Raw genomic sequence first — 23681 nt, 5'->3', positions numbered from 1 at the left:
TCAGCTTTCTACAGTGCCCCAGATGTAAACGAACCTTCCTGGGCTCGTTTTGTTTTTTTTTTTTGAAAAAGTTCTCATGATGTTCAAGGCTTAATTTGACTTGATTTATCTGTTAATTCAGTCAGCGAAACATTAGTGAATTTAAATAAATACAAAGGCATAGGGGACCTGAACTGCTAAACTCTCAAGTAGTTTTCTATAAGATCACACAAATAAGGGCGGGACACCCATCAAATTGACAGTAAGAATGAGTAACTGAGCACGGAGACACACGCCTGTACCAGCCCTAGGAGGTGGAGGCAGGAGGATTGCTGCAGATTTGAGGCTAGCCTGGTCTACGTAGTGAATTTCAGACTAGTCATGGATACATAGTAAGATCCTATTTCAATAAACAAAACCAACCAAACAAAAAAGAATAAATCAGTAATTTAAGAATAATATAAAAGTTACTTGAGTCTTAAATTTAAATGTCATATTTTTTTTTCTGCATTCAAAGAGCTTCCTAGGGAATGGTTTTCAAATAGCTTTTCTGAAATAAATTCCTTTTGAGATTTATAATGCTGTTTATAAGAAGCCTATATTCCAATAACCTATTGTTACATTTATATCCCTTAAAAAGATATTCTGTGTGTGTTACAGATACAAGGCCCGTGTATGCTAGCATTGAACTCGGTAGTTTTAGAAGTAAAACCTATCATAGTTATTTAAATTTGTTAATTATTTCATAGCTGACTTATAGCCTGTATTTACACTATGGATATGAGCAATTTTGGACTTAGCAGTTTCTAAAACTAATTTTTGGAAATTTTGATATGAGTATAGATTAATAACTACCCCACCCCCTCCCCCTTTTCACAAACCCTGGGGATTGAATCCAGGGCCTTACAAGTGCTAAGCCCTGCCCCTAAGCTATTTCTCCAACCCCTAAGAACTGTTCTTAAGTAAAAGCTATTCGTGTACATTTTTCTGTCGTGAACTTTATTTTGCAGCCTGCGCTGCTGTCCACATTTAGACCGCTAGCTTGCACGTGCCTCGGTCTTCCCGCTGCTGTAGGCAGGGTTTCCAGCTCCTCGTGTCCTTCTTAAGTGTGCTCTCTCTTGTCCTCCATGCGCTCTGCTCATCTTCTCAGCCCCCGTCTCTGACCCTAACCCCAGGACTGCTGCTTTCGTAATGAGGGCTTATTGGGTGGGGGGGGCTCCTTTCCTAACGCTGTTTTCGCACACTGTCTTTCGAAGGTGCTGTGCAGACTCAGAGTTCTCCCTTTGCGCGGGGAAACGCATTCGGGGAGCTTCCCACGGAGCTGCAGATTAAACAGCAGGAATTGTACAAGAATTTTCTTCGTTTTCAGGTAAAAGACTTGCTTGGTCATAGTTCCAGCTCTTAATAATAAGTGTAATTATTATAAACGGAATTTGCAGGGATTTGTCCACTGTGCACTCAGTTCTAAATGCTTGCAGTTACCCCAGCTGTCTGCCTCATATCAGGGACAGCTATTGCTAAGATCACACGATTTCACTCCTATCTGAATCTTTTCTAAACTTCGTTAGACGCTCGGTAGTTTTTAAGTCAGTGAATGTGAAGATTTGTAAAATTCAATGATACAGAGAATCTATGTACTTATTAGAGTAGGAAATCAAGTCCCGCAACCCTCCACGGATGTGATGTCTTTGTCTCAGTACAGACTGGAAGTAGTCAGAAGTTAAATTTCAATGTAGTTTGATGGTACATGTATTGACTTCAACACTCAGACTAAGCAGGAGGATTGAAAATCAGTCATGGTTATATGAAAAGATTCTGACTCAGGTAACAAAACTAAGCAGACTTACATTTAATATAATGACATTTGCAGTTATCTGCCTCATTGAGAGCAGGCGGGCAGCATTTAAAGCAATGAAATGTTGAACTTTCCCGAGAAGATGCTTGAGTGTCTAGTGTTTATTAAGCAGTGAGCTCGGGAACCACGGTATTGGCTTAGAGCTGAGTAGAATACAGCCGCTGTGGCTGGGATGTCTGTTCTTTAGGGATTCAGGGTCTCTCTCTCTCCCTCCCTTCCTTCCACACCTACACACTTATGTCTCAGAGGGTCTGGTGTAAAATTTCCTTTGGTGTAATTTTTTTTTTTTTTACATACTGTTTTTTTTTTTTTTTTCCCCTCAAAGTCTGGTACAGTTGACTGCCTCTCTGCTTACAGAAAATGTCTAGAGTCCTTAGCCTGACATTTAAGGCTAATTTGTTCCCAGCCTGCTCCTCAGTCCTCATGAATCACAGTTGAACGTGTTCTGCTCTTAGGTGTTGTGCACTCTCCGTGGTGCAGTGGCATTAAGGTAGTCTTAAGAAGGTGTGCTCTGGCATTCATGTTAGGATGTTATCAGCGGAGCACTGGGTAGACCAGAAGCATGGGCATGTTATTAGAGTAGCGACAGGGCATGTATAGAACCGACTGACAGAGAACATGACAGGTAGCAGAAGCCCCACGGGTATCAGACACTCAGTCAGCAGGTGGAGGGTGGTACAGAATCAGCTGCTGAACTTGAAGGCGCTTGTGGTGGTTCTGTTACCATGACGACAACAACTCAAAATAGAAGTTTATTTTATTTAGCATGTCTGCCATGGAGTGAGGTATAATTATCAAATGTTCTAGGATTTCAAAATCACTTTATTCACAGAATACTTTTAGATGTAGTGTGTTATTAAATTTCAGACTCTCTAGAGAAAGTCTCTATTTTAGGACATGCAGCTAAGCATGGGTGATTGGATTGTCCATAGCTGCAGAGGTGACCTGTGGAGCCTGTCTGGGTAGCACACGGACATGCTCTGGAAAGAGAGGAGGCTTTGACTGTCCTTTTGGTCCTCAGTGCCCTCCCTGCAAATCCTCAGTGCATGTAGGAATAGACTGCTCTTGAATGGTGATTTCTCAATTGTTTTTCTTAGTGGTCACAAAATCCATTTTGTCTTCAATCAAAACGAACACAGAATTCTAAGGAAATGCAAAATAACCAAGTGGTGTTTATTATTCCTTTCAATAATATCTTACATGACAAAACCTGAAGCTTAAGAACTGAAATAAATGTTTTGAAATGTGCAGATTTGTTCCTAGAGGCGAGAAAAGATGCTTTAGTGCAGGGTCTGCACAAGAAGGCATAGCTGGTGCACAAGAGGCCTTGATGCTCTCCAGATTGAGTAACGTTTGTGATTTTTAAATACAGCTTTAAAATAAATTTAAGGAATTTTAATAATTCAATCAAACATTTAATTTAAAATTAGTGTATTTTATAAAGTATTTTTGTGTTACATAGCTTGAAAACTGACTAGAAGATAGCGTTCTTTTTTTTTTTAAGATAGCGTTCTTCTTTACAAAACACTGAGCACGTCTTTTTTTTTTTATCGAGAAAAGGAAAAAAAAAGTTTCCGCCTCCTCCCAGCCTCCCATTTCCCTCCCCCTCCTCCCACCTTTCTCCCCCTCCCTCCACTGCTCTCCCCCTCCCTCTCCAGTCCAAAGAGCAGTCAGGGTTCCCTGCCCTGTGGAAAGTCCAAGGTCCTCCCCCCTCCCCATCCTGGTCTAGGAAGGTGAACATCCAAACTGGCTAGGCTCCCACCAAGCCGGAACATGAAGTAGGATCAAAACCCCGTGCCATTGTCCTTGGCTTCTCATCAGCCCTCATTTTTTGCCATGTTCAGAGAGTCCGGTTTTATCCCATGCTTTTTCAGTTACAGTCCAGCTGGCCTTGGTGAGCTCCCAATAGATCAGCCCCACTGTCTCAGTGGGTGGGTGCACCCCTCGTGGTCCTGACTTCCTTGCTCATGTTCTCCCTCCTTCCGCTCCTCATTGGGACCTTGGGAGCTGAGCACGTCTCTTGACACCAGATGTGTGGTCTGTTAATTCCTGACATGTTAGCAGTATTTGATTTTAATTTTGCAGTTATTCTCTGGAATTTTTTTTTTCTCCTGGAAGGGGAGAGAAAAGATCCAGGTCTAACGTGTCAGGTTCTGTTGCTTCACCAGTGTTTTCTCTGGACCTGTCCTTGTGAGCATCTGCGTACACACTGCAATGTGTCAGAGTATCAGGAAAGGATGTAACTCATAGTTCACATAGGAAGATTCAAGTTCTCATTATATAAAATATTGACAGCATGCAACCTTAAAGCTACAGGAACTTCAGACTGCATAAAAATTCTATGTTAAAAATGTAAAGTCGAGAGTGGTGTCTCTAGGAGACACAGTCTCACAACAAACTTCCCGTTTTTCTTGGTCTTACAATCTTTCTGAGATTATCCTTGAATCAACATGGCTGCCTGAGCAAGGTCTGGACAAGATGAACACCAGTAGACATGCTAACACAGAAGGACAAAATCTTAGAGGCCCCAACCCTAGACAGAGAAGTACAGGTAGCTAAGGAATGTTGAGAACAGGAGAAATAATTGTCTTTAGGGAAGGACCTGCCAGTTACTTATCCAGTGCTAAGTGGTCAGTCTTGGAATCATACACATGCAAACATCATATGGACTGAGTACAACTACGTGTGTGCGAGCGCACATGCATATATATATATATGTATATATATTCTTTATATATATATTCATGAATTAAAGCAAAGGAGGATGGAGGGAGGATAGGGAAAATGGTATAATTGTATTTTAATTTCAAAAAAGTATTTAAATGAGATCTGTAAATGGTATTAATGATAATCTGTAAGATTCCATATTTGTTGATAACCTTAAGATAATCATAATTACACAGTACCAGCTGGGCTTGGCAGCACACACTTGGGACTCTAGTACTTGAAAGGCTAAGGCAGAAGGATCACCTTAAGTTTGAGGCCATCCTGGGGTTACTTAGGGACTTCAAGGCCAACCTCAGAGTGAGACCTTGTCTCAGAACTCCAGAAAATTGAAAGGTTTTTTTGTTTTGTTTTGTTTTTTAAACTCATCCTACCGTCTTTGGTGCCTCATCTGTAGAGGTTATGGTTCCTTCCATCCAGGCCTGATGCTCTGCTGTCCTGTCTGCAGCCTCTGCACACGCCTGGGCTTGGGCCCAGGGTCTGTGCCTGCTGAGCAGGCTCTACACCTGAGCTGAGCTTTCAGTTCTTAACTGGCCAGTGGGGAGGAAAGAAAGCATTGTGAGGAAATGGTTCTTTCCTAAAGAGACCAACGTGCTCAGTTACCTCTTGTGTGGGAATTCTCTCCAAGTACATTGAGGTAGTGGTCGTTGTAGAACAGTGCAGCCTCAGACTTTACTCAGCACTATACACAGGAAGGACCAATATGCTCTTTATCGTCTCATTGTAATTCTTTGAACACTCTTGAGAAGTGAACATAGCAACTCCTCGTAGGTGAGAAAATTGAGGACACGTCCATTTCTAAGTTCACACAGTCCATGTTGAGCAGACATGGCAATTGGCTAGTAGCTTTTAACAGTATCATGTCCCTTCCTAGTCAAATACAGGGCACCCCAAACCGAGGACCTTGCGGACAGAAGGCATACCTTTGGAGTCTGTAAGAGTCCAGGGAAAAGTGATATTCTAACGTGTCGGTAGTTTGTCATAACAATAACTAATCCTAATTCTTCAGATCGAGGAAAAGAGACAAAGGGAAGAAGCAGAGCGCGAGCGACTGCGAATTGCGGAAGAGAAGGAAGAGAAGCGGCTTGCGGAGCAGAGGGCCAGGATCCAGCAGGAATACAAGGAGGAGCAGGAGAGGAGGAGGGAGAAGGAGGAGGAGGTGTGTCCAAGGGAAGCATTTATGTTCTGTTGACGTGAGAAGCTTTCGTTACTGCGTGAGAGAGCTGCTCTCCTGAGATCCGTCTTTAAAGTACCCCGTTGTTAACGTCATTGTGTGTTACTTTGTTGGGATCAATTACTAATTTAAGAAAGAGACAAATTGCTTTTAACTGTAGACTGATAGAAGATGTCTGCTGCTTTGTTCAGTAGATAGTGCCTTCATTTTATAGACCGCTGTGTCTTTTGTGTATTCAATTTTTACTTTTAGACAAATAAAGTAACACATTTTTAAATGTGCTGCAAATGTATGCAAGAGGTGTGTCTTTTTAAATTTTAAAGCAAAGGCTCAAAAATGAAGAACTCATTCGGTTAGCTGAAGAGAGACGAAAAGAAGCAGAAAGAAAGAAGAAGGAAGAGGAAGAAAAACATAACTTGCAGCTTCAGCACTACTATGAGAGAGAAAATATGACTGGGGATGAGAGCAAGGTATGTCTCAGGTGGAGACAGGTCAGCCCGGACAGCGGAGAGGTGCCTGGCAGAGCTGGAGCAGTAGGGAAGTGGGGAGAGGGTGCTGCCATCTGCCCTGGCCTTTCAGCCCAGTGCTGACACTGCGTTGACCTTCGTTTGTGAGCTGCTGCCACCTAATGAGTGGCCATTTCAGTCTTGATACTGTGGTCCTGTGTTCAGCTGTGCGGCCTAAGATGTGGCTGCAGGCGGAACCAGTGGACTCTGGGCTCCGGCTCACAGCAGCTCACCAGAGTCACTGGCTGCTAAATAGACTAACAAAAATACTGGGCGTGAATTTCATTTATCTAGTGATTCTTTGTTTTATGTATTATATTGGATATTAAATGTAATTCACCAAAAAGACTGCTTTCGGATGCACAGGGCTGATGGTAAGAGTTGGTACATGAATCATGAATCACAATTACTAGACAGGGTTCTCTTCTCCAGAAACCTAATTTGATCTCACACAACTGAAATAATTTGACTATTTTGTAAATAGTATTTTATTAAAGACAAAATTATCTGAACTTAAATGGTCTGTGACTGTTGAATATATTCTTTGCATGTGAAAATGAAATGTATTTACAGCAAGATTTTTTTTTTGCAGCATTTGAGACAGCCTTCTCCTGTAGTTCCTGCTCTTCAGAACAAAATTGCAAGCAAACTCCAAAGACCTCCTTCCGTTGACACCATCATAAGTTCCTTCATCCACGTATGTACTTTTTCTTAGAGTTAATCTTCAGTTATTTGAGATGGGGTACTTTGTGAAATTTCCTAATGTTTTCCTTAGTTTGCCTATTGCTAGAGTTGTAACTGATAGCACGTGGTGCCCTAAAGCTTCATTCTTATTCAATTCAGGCATAATTAGTAAGCCGTAGTCTGTTAAAGCAAACGCTATTTATTTGTCTCAGCTCCTGAAAAATGTCCCTTTTTTTTTGGTTGTTGTTGTTATTTGTTTGTTGTGAGGCAGGGTCTCATTCTGTAGTCCTGGCTATCCAGGAATTCGCTATATGAACTAGACTGGCCTTGAACCTACAGAGATCTGCTCGCATCTGCCTCCTGAGTGCTGGGATTACCACCTTGCCAGGCTAAAAAGTCTTCTGGGAAAAATATATTCTAACTAGCTGTAGTTGTAGGTGTGGAGTCTCTAACTAGCTGTGGTTACACTTGCAGAGTCTCTAACTAGCTGTGGTTATACTTGGGGAGTCTCTAACTAGCTGTAGTTACACTTGAGGAGTCTCTAACTAGCTGTGGTTACTCTTGCAGAGTCTCTAACTAGCTGTGGTCACACTTGGGGAGTCGCTAACCAGCTCTGGTTATATCTGCCGAGTCCTTTATGTTTTAGACTGATCTACAGACAAAAGGAAGCCAGGAAAGTTAGCCTTTAAATTGGTGCTTGAGCAACCAGCAGGAATTTGCTGTAAAACCCAAAGAAGGCAAGAACTTTCAGTGCCTGCAAGCTATAGAGGGCGGGACACGCCATGTGGAATCTTGTATGGTTTGCTTTGGCCTGGCCTGGTGATGTGCTTATGCAAAGGAGCAGGGAGTGCAGACTCTATGCAGTGTGTTGGGGTGGGGGTGTTGTGGGCTTTGGTTTTGCTCCATGGGCTTGTGGATTGCAAAGATATGAACTACCAGAACAAGCCTAGAAGTGTGTTAGAAGAACATTTTCTTGGTTTCTGCTTCTGAGAGTCTGGTCCATACGTTCTGTGGTAGGAGTTGCACCATGGTCCTTGTAATGTTAAAGTAGAGCCGTGTGGGCGCTTGTGCTCGTGTAGTGTTCTCAGGGGCGGGGGAGACTGCGGGCTGAAAACAAGGGACCGAGGAGGGATCAGCTTGAGGAGAGATCTGGGCACACAAGTGCATGTTGGTAGTGGTCACGGGGAATTTTCAGGTTTCTGGTGATGACTATACAGATTGGAGTTCGAAAATTGAGTTGTGGCTGAGGAAGGCATTTTGGATTAGATTTGTGGTTTGGGAAGCAGTTAGCATTGGTGCTTACGAAGTTAATTTGATCGTGCAGGGGAAGTATACAGATGGTGTAGGGAACAGGGCTGAGGACAGAAGTTTGAGGAAATTAACAGTGTGTGAACAGGAGGAGCTATAGGCAGACAAAGTGTCAGCGATGTTAGTTGTTAGCTGTCAAGAACATTCAGGATAAAATGGCCGAGTGAGCATGTGACGTGGGGGTCGCTTTGTTTGGTGCTGAAGTGATGCATGTGGAAGCAGAGCTGAGCATCAGGGTGAGTGGGGAAGGAAGGAAGTGCTCGTAACTGCTTAGCCAGCTCCCAGCCCTGCATTTGCTGTTACTACTGAAGGGAAGATCCCGTGACCAGTTGATGGCGAGGGAAGGGGGCGGCTGTGCACAGGCTGGGAGGAAGATGTAGACTTAGGAGAGGTTGGGAAAATGAGGTAATTGTAGGAGATGGAGACCCTTCGCAGTCACAGCATACAGAGGAAGGGATTCCCATTGGCCAGGGGCAGGAGCCTCGCACAGACCAGGGTCAACAGATGTAGATGCGTTTTACAGTGTGGCATTGGTTTCCTTTCACACCGAGGGACAGAGGAGAAACGCTGACCGTGTCTGTTGTTCACAGGAAAGCGCCATGTCCAGGGCCCAGTCTCCTCCGGTGCCTGCCAGGAAGAACCAACTCCGGGCAGAGGGTAGGCAGTGCACTGCACTCTACAGGATATTTACTTCTTCCAATCATCCCAAAGTAATTACAGAACTGCAGGAACTTGCAAAAACCGAGGGAAAAGTGCTATGTCTACTCTCCCCGTCCCCCATCGCATCCTGCACAAATTATAGTGGTACACTCTACAGACAGACTCAGCAGGTTTTCACCAGTTTGAACCTGTTTATTTGCATTTTTGGCTTTTGTGCTTGTGACTTTAGGTGTTTTCTCATGTGTAATTTGTACAGCCGCCATGACAGTCAGCTTTGAGTGTGCAAACCCCCCTTTGCTTTGCCCTTGTAGTTCTCTGTGCGCCCGAGAATCTCCGCGTTTATCAAGACTCATTGTGGGTCTTAATGATGTTCATTATGATGCGTGCATATATATTTAAAACACACAAGTGTCTTTTGTAAAACTTACCTCAGTATATTTTAACTCTTCCCCGGGAACCTGCAGAGGAGAAGAAGAACGTCATCATGGAGCTGTCAGAGATGAGGAAGCAGCTGCGCAGCGAGGAGAGGCGGCTGCAGGGCCGGCTGCTGCGGCTGGACAGTGAGGACGCAGTCCCTCTCAGGTGCTCTGCCTGCGTCTTCCTGGAATAGGGCTGGGTTCACCTTAGAGCCTCCTGCCCCTTCCTGTGTTGTCTGAAAATGAGATGTAAAATCTAGCTCCTTCAGGGAAATGAGACAGGAATGGAGACTTCCAAGGCTGAGATGATTGCACACAGTGTGGTTTATGATTATCTTTAGATTTTCCTTCAATAATTTTTTTTTTTTTTGGTTAATACTCATTTCCTAGCAAAGCAAAGCAAAGCTGCTGTTACAGCTAAATGGCTCAGCTTCTCTAAACAAGGCTTCTGCTCTGTAGGTTAGTCTTCCGGGAGCTTGAAGATTGTTTCTGGGCTACTGAACAGCAATCCTTTCTTTTAAAAATAAGCTTTCTGTCTGGGGATAATCTGATAGAAAAGTTGGGAACATCATATGTACAGCTAGGCTTCCACCATCTGGCTCTCTGTGTCATTAATATCTTAGCATTACAAGCATATGTTTGAGGCTGACATTTGTTGTGTGACAGAATTTTTACTGGGGAGACACAACACGCACATCTACTCACCCCAGATTGGGAGCCCACGACAGTCCAGAGGACAGATACCAATAATGTACAACTTGCTGAACCAGTGAGTTTCATTGGGGTTGCTTAGCGGAGCAGAAGTGACTCACAGACAGCTGCATCACCAAAGCCACCCCAACATAGCAGCCCGTGTCACAGAGCAGGGATCCTGGAGCACACTGCACCTACAGGCCGCTCGGCAGGTCGAAGGGTCCTTCCTGGTGCTTCAGTTAGTCTGAACCTCTTCCAGGCAGCTCAGCTTCTTCTGGGCGGCTGGGCTTTTTTTTTTTTTTTTTTTGCCCCTCTGTGTATGAGCGGCTTCTTTGTACCTGTGTTCCCTTGACTTTTATTGCTTACTATGACAGGGAGGGGCCTAGTGAGTCTGGTCAGTTTCAGGGACTTCCTTGAGCTATTTGAAGCTGTTTACCTTCCTGCCTAAGGAGCTCCCCATTTGAGAAGAAATTGTTACACAACAACATCGAAATGTTATTGTTATTTAAATCATCCTTTCTGGATTTCTTTTTTTAATGTCCTGTCTCTGTCCAGGTGTCTCATACAAGTCTCAGTGTTGTTTCTTGTTTTCATGGCTCTCTGTCACCTCTGGTCTTGGATTTTTTTCAGCCTGTAATTCATGACTGAAAGTTTCTCCATCCTGGCCAGAGATTCTTTGTACTCCTTAGTGTGAGAGTGTGTGAGCTGCCCTCTGACTGGACAGGCTGGGGAATATTACGTAGACGAGGAGCTGCTCTCCCATGGCATGCTGCCAAGAGTGCACACAGCACTGTGTTGTTGGCGATGCTGACCCTCACCATATGGTTCCAGTACTGTCAGGTAGCTCCATCAGAGTAAAGACAGGCATGGGGGGGGGGGGGCTGGAGAGATGGCTCAGAGGTTAAGAGCATCGCTTGCTTTTCCAAAGGTCCTGAGTTCAATTCCCACCAACCACATGGTGGCTCACAACCATCTGTAATGAGGTCTGATGCCCTCTTCTGGCCTGCAGGCATACACAAAGACAGAATATTATATACATAATAAACAAATATTTTTTAAAAAAAGACAGGCATGGGTTAAGTTTTGTGAGCCTTGAATTTTAACTTTTAGGAGTTGGAATTATGATAACTTCGACAGTGGTCTGTTAAACACATTACTGATAGAATTTTTAATATGTACCACAGAGACATGTAATGTTTGGTTCTTTGTTCTAATTTCATAGAGCAGCTTCATAAAAAGAATTTCTTTTTCATTTTACTGCATTATCAAGCTCCCCATGTGTCGGGCACAGAACAAATAAGATACAGACCACATGCAAATGTGATCTAACAACCTAATTGTAAACAAATCTTCTTACTTACTTATTAGTATTATGGAAGCTGATAGGGGTCCAATGTAAATGTCTCCCAGCAGCTTCTTTTGGTGATTGTCTTAATGAGTCTTTGTAGATTTGCTGCTGTCAATGCAAAAACCACAGCTCTCGTCTTAAAGGAATAGGAAATTGTTTATTCTGGAACCATTTCTGATTGCTCATGGCCTGGGAGCACAGATTTAGGTTACCCTAAGTTTCCTTGTTTCATGTGGAGACATCTTCGTGACATTTTTATAGTTTTACAGAACATAGAAAGTCATACATCAAGGTAAATTTAAAATGCATTGGTGGGTACATCAGAGAGGGGTGTAGCCCGGGGAAGCTTTTCCACAGGTCTAAGATGTGCTCTGATGGGATCCTTAGCTCTTGGGTCGACAGAAACTAGTGTTCTGCTAAGTTAAATGATTGCAAAAAGGCTTTTATTTATTGTTGCAAGGTGTTCCTGTACGGAGGGAGGCAAGGAATGCTGCTCCAGTGGCCCAGAACTTAGCCCAAGATAAGGTGGTTAGCCTCTGGACCCGCAACTTCCAGCCCTCCCAGGTCTGATGCTGATCCGTCTCTGCAGCAGGGCTCTGCTTTCAGAGGTTTCCTTCACAGCAGCCAGATGCGGGTCTTTTCAGAGCTTTCTTTCAAATTGTCCTCCTAGTTACATGGCAGGGATCTGAGCCAGCTGTGGCAGGGCTGTGCTGTGCCCTTTGAAACATTCCTTGAGAGAAAAGGAAACCCCATGAAAGGACCCCAGCTTTTCATGTCCAATTGTTTATGACTATAACTTAGATTCTCTTTCTTTCTTTCTTCCTTCCTCCCTCCCTCCCTCCCTCCCTCCCTCCCTCCCTCCCTCCCTCCCTCCTTTCTTTCTTTCTTTCTTTCTTTCTTGAAAGATAGATGTTGGCTTTGGTGACACACATCCTTTAATCGAAATGCTGGGAGGGAGAGGCAAGCAGATCTTTTATGAATTCAAGACTAATGTGGTCTCCATAGCGAGTTTCAGGCCAGCTAGGGATACAGACAGGCCCTGTGTCACAGAGGTGGGGTAGAGACAGGAGAGAGGAGAGACAGGAGAGGGAGAGTGAGGGGGGGGGGAAGAGGAGGAGGGAGAGAGAGAAGGGGGTCCAGTGTTGAAGGAAGTACTAATTGGTATTTAGTTTTTATTTTCAGAGTGAGTTTCCATATCTCTATCCATTTCCTTTGGGCAAATGACAACAGCCAACCCTTAGCGAAAGCTTTCTTCCGGCATGTTCACCCCTAGAGTACTGTTGAGCTCGTGTAGCCCAGGCTGTTGGGAGGGTTTTGTAGAGTCACGGTACAGTTCCCTCAGTGTGGAGCCGAGCATCGGAAGCATGTTCTGTGTGCAGTTTCTACTTTAGACCGACACCGGATTCATGTATGTACTGTGCACGGTCCTTCACATCTCTCTTAATTCTCTCCTCACAGCATGATTCAAATGCACAGATTTTTATAGATGAAGGCATTAAAATCCAACTGCTAAAAAGTAGCATGCCTGATCTTTGTTTTTTTTTGAGACAGGGTCTCATGTAGCTCAGGCTGACATTAAACTGGCCTTGAACTCTAGAATGCTAGGGTTGCAGGCAGGTGACACCATGCGCTTATAAAGTCTTTAGGTTTTAGCACAGGGGATCAGCAGAGCGGGACTGTTGAAATTCATGTAATAACCGTGGTGAAAGATGCCAAGTTGCTTTCACAGTGACTTGAATGTGCCCTTGTTTCCGAGCCATAAGGAATATTGATCATGGCTTGTCATTTCTAGGAAAAGAGAGAGGAATCCCATGGACATATTTGACATGGCTAGACATCGGGTACAAGCTCCTGTCAGAAGACCATCGCCGAAGGCCTTGGATGCTAATACTTTCCAGAATATCCATGACTTCAATGAGCTCAAAGAGAGAGGTGAGCCTAAGCTGCCATGTTGACTCTGCTATGCTCTAGGTGACATCGTGGGGCAGGGCAGGTTAAAGCCCATCACACAAGCAGTCAGTTGCTTGTTCTGGGGACTTCATTATAATACTGCCAAGTTTATGTAAAGTTTTTTCATTAGGGAACATCAGCTTTGTGTCCTCTTATGTCTGCTGTAATGTGCTTTGACTGAGGTTCTGATTTGCAATCAAGATTGCTACCTAATTTTTTCCCCAATGCTGGTGATGAAGCTGAGGGTCTGGTGAAGTGCTGTACCGCTGAGCTTTCTCCCAACAAGGCCCAGAGTTCCCATGTGATCCCTGCCTCTGCCCGTGCACAGCCCCTCCATTGTGGCCACCTGCACTTGAGAGGCACACAGTGTGAGGACTGACCAGCCTGATGGATATAGCGTTCTCTCTCAGCGCATGGTTTGCCTTCGGGCTTATTTCTGTGTGCATTCGCTCAGCTCGGATAGCTGTGTGATTACGTGTACTCACCATTGTAGGATCTTACAGAACAGTTTCACAGACCTGAAAGTCCTTGGCTATACCTGTTCGCCCCTCCCTTCCTCTTTTCCCTTCCGTTCCCACAGTGCACCCTATAGAGGGTCAAAGTCGATACTGTTGTGACCATTAGCTTCAGCCTTCGCACTGGTCACTCAGGCACATGCAGCTGTCCTCAATCCCTTTTCAGGGCTTGATAGGTCATTTTAATCCCCACCCCCCGCTTTTTTTTCTTTTTCTTTTTTTAAAATCTATCTATTATGTATACAGTATTCTGTCTGCATGTATGCCTGCAGGCCAGAAGAGGGCACCAGACCTCATTAAAGATGGTTGTGAGCCACCATGTGGTTGCTGGGAATTGAACTCAGGACCTTTGGAAGAGCAGGCAATGCTCTTAACCACTGAGCCATCTCTCCAGCCCCCTGCTTTTTTTTCTGAGACAGGTTCGTATGCTGTAGGCCATGCTGAACTAGAACTCACTGTTTAGCCCAAGTGACCTTGAACTGGTAGCAGTTTTAGAACTAAAGGCATAAGTTTAACTTAATTTCATTCATTGTTTAATTATAAACCAGTTAATCTGTTCATTCTCTTAACAACATCTTGGATGCTTGCTGCCATAGTTTATATTTAGAATGTGGGTACAGATTTTTTTTTTTTGTCTAAATCTCAGTTGGAAACAAGATTTAACTTAGTTCTGTAATTTTTGCACCAGATTCAGAAACACGAGTGGATCTGAAATTACTGTACCCAGATCCTCCCCGAGACCATCACACCTTAGAGATTCAGCAGCAGGCTCTGCTCCGGGAGCAGCAGAAGAGACTGAACAGATTGAAAATGCAGGACAGTGTGGGAGGTAAGCTGCCCACGCCGCTGCTGCCCACGCTGGCACTGCACACGCTGCTGCTGCAGACGGCGCTGCCACCTTCTTCCTCCAGCTGTTCAGGAGTTGGTTTTCTAGATTTGTTTAAAAAAGGTTTCATATATACACACACATGTATGTATATACATATATACACACATACATACATACATGCATGCATACATATATATTTATTTTGGGGGGACATATACACATAGGTGAAGGTACCTTCAGAGATCAGAAGAGAGTGTGGGATCCCTGAAACAAACTCGGCAGTTGTGAGCCTCTAGGTGGGTGCCGGGAACCAACTCCTGTCCTGTAAAATCAGTGTACTGAGCCCTCTTGCCAGCATTTTTAAAAAAAAAAAAAAAATTTTTTTTTAAGACTATCTTCTTGGCTGACCTGGAATTCACTGTGAAGACTAGGCTGACTTTGAAGTTGGAGCCGTCTTCCTGCCTCTGCTTCCTGAGGGCTCGTAGAATGGGCATGTGCCACTCTGTCCAGCCTTTTTGGCTTTTACTGTCTCTTGCATTGACTTCAATCCCAGGCAGGCCATTGCACTGGCAGCTCCATGCTCATGCGAGCCTTTGCCATAGAGTTGGGAAAGGAACACGTTTCATAGCGTGCTCTCATTAGCCCAGTAAGGGCCATCATGTATCCCTTCTTGGGATACAGCTGTTCACAGTGTGGTGTGCACTTTTAATCCCAGAACTCGGGAGGCAGAGGCAGGCGAATCTCTGTGAGATCGAGGCCAGCCTGGTCTACAGAGCTAGTTCCAGGACAGGCTCCAAAGCTACAGAGAAACCCTGTCTCGAAAAACCAAAAAAAAAAAAAAAAAAAAAAAAAAAAGACAAAAATCTGTGGAGTATCAGATTTGAGTGTATGTTTTTGTATAATTCTCCAGTTATCTAAATCTAGTCCAATGATATTAGGACACTGACAGGATGTGGTGGGCAGCAAGCTAGGCTGCCGCTCTCAAGGGGCTGATGATAGAGAAGTCAGAGGCCAGGTGTGAACACTGTAAAGGGATCTAGGCCTACAGCCACGTGGAGCTCGCAGGTGCACAGGGTCAGTGCGCACAGAGGTAGAGTAGCGTTGTCTCAGCATCCCTGGGCCTTCCTGAGCACACATGGACATTGTGACTTTACCTATATCCCTATATCCCACTTCTTTGCCAGCCTGCAGGCCATTGAGAGTGGCCAAAGAAAACCAGTCATTAGGCTTGATCTGGTTAGTTTTTGGAAACTTGAGACCATTTCTTGGTGGACTGATAGGGCTTGCAGATTCCAAGGAAGGTCCCTGACCTCGGGAGGTGTGACGGGCAGGAGTAACTGAGCTGACCCCTTAGGCTGAGCTCGTAGATCAAGACTTGGACAATCACTGTACAAGAGCAGCATCCCTCCTCATGGTACCTAATTTTAAGTGTCAAAAGTCTGATTTTGTGGGATCTAAGACTAACATGGTTCCCAGATAGGTGCAGGTATTTCTTACTGCGAGTATCCATCTGCCTAAGTCATGAAGATGGAAGGATGTGGGCCATCACTGCAGCCATTACTCCTATGTGGGAAAGCTGCCGTGCTGCAGATGCCTGGGCTACTGACCTAGGGCTGGCTGCCCACAGTTTAGTGTACTCCAACCCCTGGTTAAGCATGGCTTTGTGCAGAGACTACAGGAGCAAGACTTCTCACAGGGCAGGGAACCCTGATTGCTCTTTGGGCTAACGAGGGAGGGGGACTTGACTGGGGGAGGGGGAGGGAAATGGGAGGCGGTGGCTGGGAAGAGTCAGAAATCTTTAATAAATAAATAAATTTAAAAAAAAAAGAAATCCTGTGTTCATTTTTTCTTAGATATCAAAGTTCACAAAGATTTTATTAGTGAGTCATTTACCAGTATAGATATAAGATTTAATGAGCAAGTAGCATCATTTCTAAGACTGTTGTGGTGTGTGAGGTAAAAATAATTTTCAGTAGAAGCTAGCAATAGATCTGAAATGTGTTCCATTTGTTAAGCTTCTCTAAATGTCTGCCCGGTATTCTGTTGACTACAGCTGATCTGGACACCGTCTACAACGGGAAAGGACAAGGGCACAGAATGGTAAGCAGTCAATTCACATTTTCAAGTTAGATTTTGGGGCCTATGTTAAATGAGTATTCTAGATTCTGAACATGTCCATACTATTCTTCTTTATATTTAAAACGTAATTTAAGTTGCAAGTGCAATGTCCAAAGATCTGTGGCTAAGATGTGTGGAGAAAATTGACTGTAATGGGTAAGCCACGTAACACCCACGTGGCTTGAGCTGGTGTCCTTAGCTGTGTCATTTGGGGGAGGTGGGCAGATTGTTTAATTTTTATGCCTCAGTTTCCCAGTGCTTATTGTGAGGACCAGTTCAAAGACTCAATATTTACAAGGTCCAGATAGGTTTGGCATATATGTTCCGTATACTGTCTATTAAGTAGGAATGTGGTCCAGGGTGACGGTAAGGGAGATAACACAGAACTGACAAGTTCTCTGCTGTAGCCCGGCCACACTGGTTGCAGAGTTGTTAGCAGCAGATAAACTAGAGTGGTACCTTACTCTTACCTGAAGTGACATTGTATGAAGGCTGCATCAACCAGTATCTTTGCTCCGTGGGCCAGAAACTGTTGTGTGTTCAGGGTACAGGAGTCTTGGAGAGTATTAAAAAAAAAATCGCTTTTCCCTGGAGGCTTGCCTTCTGTTCTGAGAGGAGGGGCACATTGCTGAGGTGCTGCTGGGAAGGCGAGAGCAGGGAATGGGCGCTGGAGGGTTGGCCCCGCTGGACTTTCAGTTATGGAGGAGGTAGCTGGGGAACAGGGCAGTCCCTGGAGGAAGACTGGAGCAAGGGTGAGCGGGGAGCAGACGGGCCATCCACAGTGTGGGTGGTGAGACGCCTCCCGTGGAGAGCAGACTCACAGGAGTTCAGTGGTGGTCAGAGGAGATATTAGTTCACTATATGGAAGAATGAGGTATACAAAAACAAGTCAGCAGGAGCAAGAGAACTCACTGCCTTAATCCATCTGTAGCATGTCGGATCAGTGCCGAGATCACATGGAAGTTGTAGGCTCCTAATAACACACAAAGTGGATGTCGTACAACTTCCCACTTGGGATCTCACTACAGTAAGCCCAAGCTCATGGTTTTCCTACAGTGTGTCATCCCGCGCCTGTAGTGTGCCTGTGGAGGTTGCTGTGCCGAGGGCTAGTGTGTACATGACAGCATCTTAACTACTTTCCATGGGACTGTCATCTACCCACGTTTCAGAACTGGTAACACAGCTCCAGTTCCTAGCACGGAAGAATTTAGGAAGCGGACTACTCTGACCCACTCAAGAGACAGGAGAACCTCAATAGCACTCAGTGCTTAACGTTTTGATTCACGGCTTCATTCACTTTTCATGGATAACCACAAGAGGGCAGTAAGGAGTTAGTAAATGTCAGTTGCAAGCAGGGTGAGATCAGGCCTTCCTGCTGTCTGGATACCAGGATGTGGTTGTTAGGAGGGAAGCAGCCCTCCCTGTCATCTCTTTGTTGTTTTGTTGGGGGTTAGAGTAGACACCTCCGCTGTCTCTTAGTGTGACGTATTTTCCTACTCCAGACTAAAAATTTGGCCATTAACATGTGACTATTGTTTTCTTTTTCTTTTTTTAAAATTTAGCCCAGAGATGACACTAACGACTTTTTAAAAAATTCATTACTGGAATCTGATAGTGCTTTTATTGGTGAGTGTATTTAAGTTACCAGTGTTATGTTAAATTTTACCCCCTCCCGTGTGTGTGTGTGTGTGTGTGTGTGTGTGTGTGTGCACGCGCGCGCGTGTATCTACCTTTAAGATAGGATTTCTCTTTGTAGCACAGGCTGAACTGGAACTCACTGTGGCCCAGGACAACCTCAAACTTTGGTCCTCCTCCTCTTGAGTATTGAGATTGTGAGTGTGCACTGCTGTGCCAGGCTGGCATAGCCATTTTTGAGAGTAGTTTGGCAGCCACACAAAATGCTGAGCAGTCACCATAACACCTGTCAGTAATTCCTAGTTTCCATCCCAAAGAAATCATGTCCACACAGAGACGAACCTGAAGATTCCTCAGGTGGTATCATTCGGGTGCCGCTGGGTAGCAATATTCACCGACTAGCAAGTGCAGAGGCAAAGTCTGATGCATCCATATAATGCGATGTGCATGAGCCTCAGACACAAAGGACTGTGTTGTAGAATTCCACTCTGTGCAATCTTAGGGGACAGAATGTTGGACTGGGCCTGGGGAGTGGTTGCCAGTGAGCATAGGGAGCTATTTGAGATGGTGGAAATTCTAGATAGTCATGATTGTCCAACTGCAGTTTCACTGAAGAAATCACTGAACGTGTATACTAAATAGCATCTCCATAAAGCACTAAAAGAAAAGACCTCAGAGTCTTGAGCTTTAGCTCTAAGATTCAAGATCTCTTTGTGTGGCCCCGTTAGGTGCCTATGGTGAGACCTACCCTGCCATTGAAGAGGAGGCCTTCCCTCCACCGCCACAGCTGCCCTCTGCAAGGGAGCGCAGGAGGAACAAACTGAAAGGACTAGATTCTGTACGTATGACTGTCTCCCTCCGCATCTCAGTTTAGATGATTCAAGCGTTGCTTTGAAAAGTGGGTGTGGTCTGAGTCTTGGTTCTGCTGTCAGATATTGTGGGACCCTGTAGCTCTTATAATGGTAAGTACGTATCTGCAAATGGCAGAGCTATCCTTTCCTATAAGTGCTAAACTTAGTGCCTCATCCTTTATCTTATTCCCTATATATGGGCTTCAGTGAAGCCACACAAAGCAACCAATAGCGTTTATCATAAGCCTATTGGCCTCGAAATAATATGGTGGCAGCTCCATTTGGTCAAGTGAGTTTCCCGATAGGTAAGAGGGCTAAGATTCAAACCCATGTTCTTTTCCACAGCTTTACAGTGTAGTTAATACAAGGCGTTGGAGGCTTCAACAAACCATGTTCTGATGGTATCCTTCCTCTTTGGGTAGACAACTTTGGACAGCTTCTGAAGCTCTTTATTCCCATTTATAGGACATACACTAGTAGTCAGGAGCTCAAGAACCGTCTGCTAACTAGCATAATCACGTGGCTAGCCTCATCAGGTAGACACATTTCTTTGCCCTAGGTAACTACTAATCAGTGTTGGTCCATGTTGCCTTCCTGCATATTTCATATAAATATTCATATAAACATTTCTTGTTCTTCCTCAAGGGCTATCCATCTTGAGCATGTGTAGACACTACAGTTTGCTCATTCATTCGACAGGTGATGAATACTGGGGTTAGTGTCACATGTTAGCTGTCATGACTAAGATGGCTCTTAGCATTCATGTACAAGTCTCACATGGGTTTTTGTTTTGTTTTACCTATTTCTCTTGAGTGTGTACCTAACAGAATTACTGGATTATTTGATCACTCTATGAATTTAACATTTTGAAGGATTTTCCCAAAACATGGTCACCATTTTCAAACATTTTTAACTTATAGCAGTATATGAATTTCCTATTTCTCCATTACTAAAATGCCCATGTCATAGACTATCCCATGCGCTTCCTAGCCAGTTGTGGATCTGCTTTGAAGACCCTTTATCCATTTTTAAATTGTGTGTAGTATCTTCACTGGTGAAACTTAGGGTTTCTACATTTCATTCAGATGTTAGATTTGCAAATGTTTTCTATTAAAAAGATTGTTCTTTATCATCTTGGTGGTTTTGAAGCATAGATGCTTTAACTTTTAATAAGATCCAAATTGCCAGTTTTATCATTTGGATTTCTGATGGTCTTACATAAGAAATTAGTTTAATATAAAACCATGACGATTTACTTGATATACTTGAGCTAGTTTTGCATATGGGATCTTGGAGTCTGAATTCTTCCTTTAGCATGCAGACACTCTTTCTCTAGCACTGTTCACAGAAAAGACTGTTTTCTTTCCCTGTTGCATTTTGTTTGGTCTTTATTAAGAAAAATACCATGATTAATTTCTTCTATCGCTTTGTGTGTCTGTCCTGGCAGTGACACACTGGCAGTGACACACTATCTTGAGCACTAACCCTCAGCTACTACTGTTTGTGTTTTCCTTTTGTGCCCTGTAATTCCTGAACCGTATTCAGCTTGCCAGCATTTATGTCATCACCTGCTACTTCTTAGCCCTGACAGTCTCACCCGACCTCGCAGAGACAGGATCCATATGCTGCGCTTTTGCTCTTCATAGTGGGTATTAATCCAGGGTAAAACTATGTTGATTGATTGTTGGGAGTGTTTCTAAATTCTCTTTTAGGATAGTAGTCGGCTCCACATACCACCAGATGGTCTCTCTTTAAAATCTGTCTCCAGTGTAAATATCGATCAGCTTAGAACGAGAAATGAAGACAGAATGAGAAGACTAAATGAGCATCAGAAGAAACCCACTAACACAGGTACCATGCAGATGTTCACTGACTAGTGCACATCTGGAGGAAATGAGAATTTTGAAATCCTTTGAGTTTTATGGTCAAGGACATAACTAGCCTGCTAATCCTGGCTTGAGGTTAATCCTGCATCAGATTATTGGCACTAGAAGGTACCCTTTAAGAGCAGACCCATAGCAGCTCCAGAAGAGTGGTGTGTATGAAGTTCATCCTCAGTGCTTCATCAGGGAAAGTGCCAACTTAGAATTACTGAAGTAAGGAATGATCAGAAGCTTTGGGTTTTAAGTGACACATCTTATTGTAAGTCTGTAGTATTATAAGGAAAAATTTACCTTTACTTGGCTTTCTGCACCAGGAAGAAAGAAAAATAGTTTTCAGTTAATATTCAAAGCCAACCAGCTGATTCTATGAATGGTTCTGGGTGGAACTTTCCATGAAGCACAGGGCAGCTTCAGACCTCTCTGCCGCCTGTGTCATATCCTTTGTAAAAACAAAAAAAACCAGGCTGCCAGTCCCTGGGATGATGGTCAGGGTTGTTTTAGTGGGGTGGCCTGTTTCCAGAAGTCTTTGGTCTGTTAAACTGCATTGCAGTATTTTTGTTGTTACAACTTTTTAAACCTCTCTAGTCCAGTAAACACTCTCCCACCAAACACGCAGACACAGTAAACCCCGAGGGAATAGTACTTTTCATTTCATATTGTAGAAAACATGGGATAGTGAAGATAATGAAAAAGCATTTTCCCTTAATGTGTACCTAAAATCGCCTTTTGTTTTAGAATCAGACTTGAACTAATACTTCAGAAGGCTATATATATCTGAGAAGAGATAGAAAAGCTTAAGATTCTTTTCAGGTTCTCGACGTCTAAACTATTTGTTTTAACGCTGTCCTTTCAAACAGGAGCTTTGTGGTACGATGTGGACTGATTGCCCATTAACTGAGTGCACACCCCTTTGCTGAGCTAACCCAGGCCAGGAGATGTCATTTTTTTTTAGAAAAAGAAATTGACATCACAGGGTAGGAAGACAGATTTTTCATATTTTATATTTATTAAGTCAAATATATAGACTTTAAGTAACATCAGATGTGGCTAATGAACAAGTCCCCTCTTAATGGGCCATTTTAGACTAGTGCAGATGCAATTTCCTCTGAATGACCTTTGACATGCCTGTATCAGTGCTATAAGGCTGGACAAGTATTCCCCAAACTTTGCTAAATTAAAGTCTTGTGTCATGTCCACTGTTTTTCCTAATGGTAACAGACACGAAATAAGATAGTCTATATTTCTACAGTCAACGTCTCATGTTTGGTAGAGTCTCCTTTGGTACAGTTCAAAGTTCTTGTAGCTGCAGTGCCATGGAGTTAGTTTATTTCTCCCCACCCCCAACAGAGCCCCTTTCATGCATGGGCTCCTACTCCTACTGCCAAAGGGATAGTGGTTGTGGGGAGGAGTTGTGATTCTGTAAAGAGATGCAGAGCTCTAATGGGCTGGACTATAGGTTCACTGTGTATGTCACGGGCCACCCGACTTGTCTCTTTTGCCTCCTGTAGATGACGAGAGTTCACTGGTCGACCCTGATGACATCATGAGACACTTGGGTGAGGATGGATCCAACTCTGTGGCAACTGAGCCCTGGCTCCGCCCGGGCACCTCTGAAACTCTGAAACGGTTCATGGCAGAGCAGCTGAATGAGGAGCAGCAGCAGCGGGTTCCTGGAAAGCCAGGCACTTTTACTTGGCAGGGACTGTCTGCTGCGCATGCTTAAAATAAACCCTCTCTAGACCCAGCAGTGCCTTTTAGGTGTAAGGAGCTCTATCTTGAATGTTTTGCTTATAGCCCTACCTAAATATTAGTTATTTATGTTCTATCTATATATAAAGTGTATTTTCCCATGATGATATGTTACATATATAATGTATATAAAATCCCTGATTATTGATTTATAACATGATTGTATAGAATTATTTTTGCAATTTTGACATGAGTGGTAATGAACTCTTGATTCAACTACCATATGTGCATTCAATTCTGCTCGCCATTAAGAGGGGGTAGATTAGTGCTAACAGGACTGTGAAGCAGAGCACATTTTCACTAGCACACTCGCCACTGCTAGCTTGTACTGAAAACAGTTCTTAGGTGTGACTGTTCCAGCTGCTATGTAAATGAGCGACCCACAAGCTACTCATTCTCATGACCTTTGTAGCTACAGATTCCATAGGAGTCAAGGAGCTGTGACCATCTTACCTCCATGAGCCATGACTAAATGTTACATCTTCTGCCTCTATTTTATTTTTAATGTTGATAAAGCATACTCAGCTATTAATTTATCTGATTTCACTATTTCTTGATACAAATAAAGTTTTATTTTTATTAACTACCAATGTCAGTTTCTTTACTTGAAGTAGAATTGAGGTTTCTAGAGGCTAAAAAGCTCTAGACAGAGGCAGTGGTCTTCTGTCCACTCCCGAGACCCTGGGCTAATCAGTAGTAAATGATACTTCACAAAAAAACTCGCTCAATTTCTAGAAAATATTCCTTACTTGGATTGGTATCTTCAGTACACACCACGATGACAGCTGAAGACAACCCAGCCAC

General features: G+C 43.7%; 2 protein-coding genes across 6 annotated transcripts in view; one reads left to right on the top strand and one right to left on the bottom strand.

Moving 5' to 3' along the window:
• Window positions 1-23461, top strand: part of Cspp1 (centrosome and spindle pole associated protein 1) — a 104554-nt gene extending 81093 nt beyond the window's left edge. For all 5 annotated transcript variants that reach the window (XM_050142030.1, XM_050142027.1, XM_050142026.1 and 2 more), the window contains 13 exons: window positions 1236-1348; window positions 5568-5717; window positions 6056-6202; window positions 6831-6935; window positions 8821-8887; window positions 9355-9472; window positions 13140-13279; window positions 14501-14641; window positions 16695-16741; window positions 18322-18385; window positions 19123-19232; window positions 20958-21096; window positions 22637-23461. In XM_050142030.1, coding sequence (XP_049997987.1) covers window positions 1236-1348; window positions 5568-5717; window positions 6056-6202; window positions 6831-6935; window positions 8821-8887; window positions 9355-9472; window positions 13140-13279; window positions 14501-14641; window positions 16695-16741; window positions 18322-18385; window positions 19123-19232; window positions 20958-21096; window positions 22637-22851 — 1556 coding nt within the window. In that variant the 3' untranslated portion in view covers window positions 22852-23461. The remainder of the gene's footprint in view (window positions 1-1235; window positions 1349-5567; window positions 5718-6055; window positions 6203-6830; window positions 6936-8820; window positions 8888-9354; window positions 9473-13139; window positions 13280-14500; window positions 14642-16694; window positions 16742-18321; window positions 18386-19122; window positions 19233-20957; window positions 21097-22636) is intronic.
• Arfgef1 (ADP ribosylation factor guanine nucleotide exchange factor 1) overlaps window positions 11585-23681 on the bottom strand; it is a 109252-nt gene continuing 97155 nt past the window's right edge. The window contains exon 39 of the mRNA XM_050142024.1: window positions 11585-12077. Within this exon, the coding sequence (XP_049997981.1) occupies window positions 12018-12077 (60 nt within the window). The 3' untranslated portion in view covers window positions 11585-12017. The remainder of the gene's footprint in view (window positions 12078-23681) is intronic.

Source organism: Alexandromys fortis, unplaced genomic scaffold (assembly GCF_014885135.2).
Source record: "Alexandromys fortis isolate MF-2015 unplaced genomic scaffold, M_Fortis_MF-2015_v1.1 scaffold_41, whole genome shotgun sequence".
NCBI lineage: Eukaryota > Metazoa > Chordata > Mammalia > Rodentia > Cricetidae > Alexandromys > Alexandromys fortis.
The sequence above is the reverse complement of the archived record's forward strand: the minus strand, read 5'-3'. Positions and strand labels throughout refer to the sequence as shown.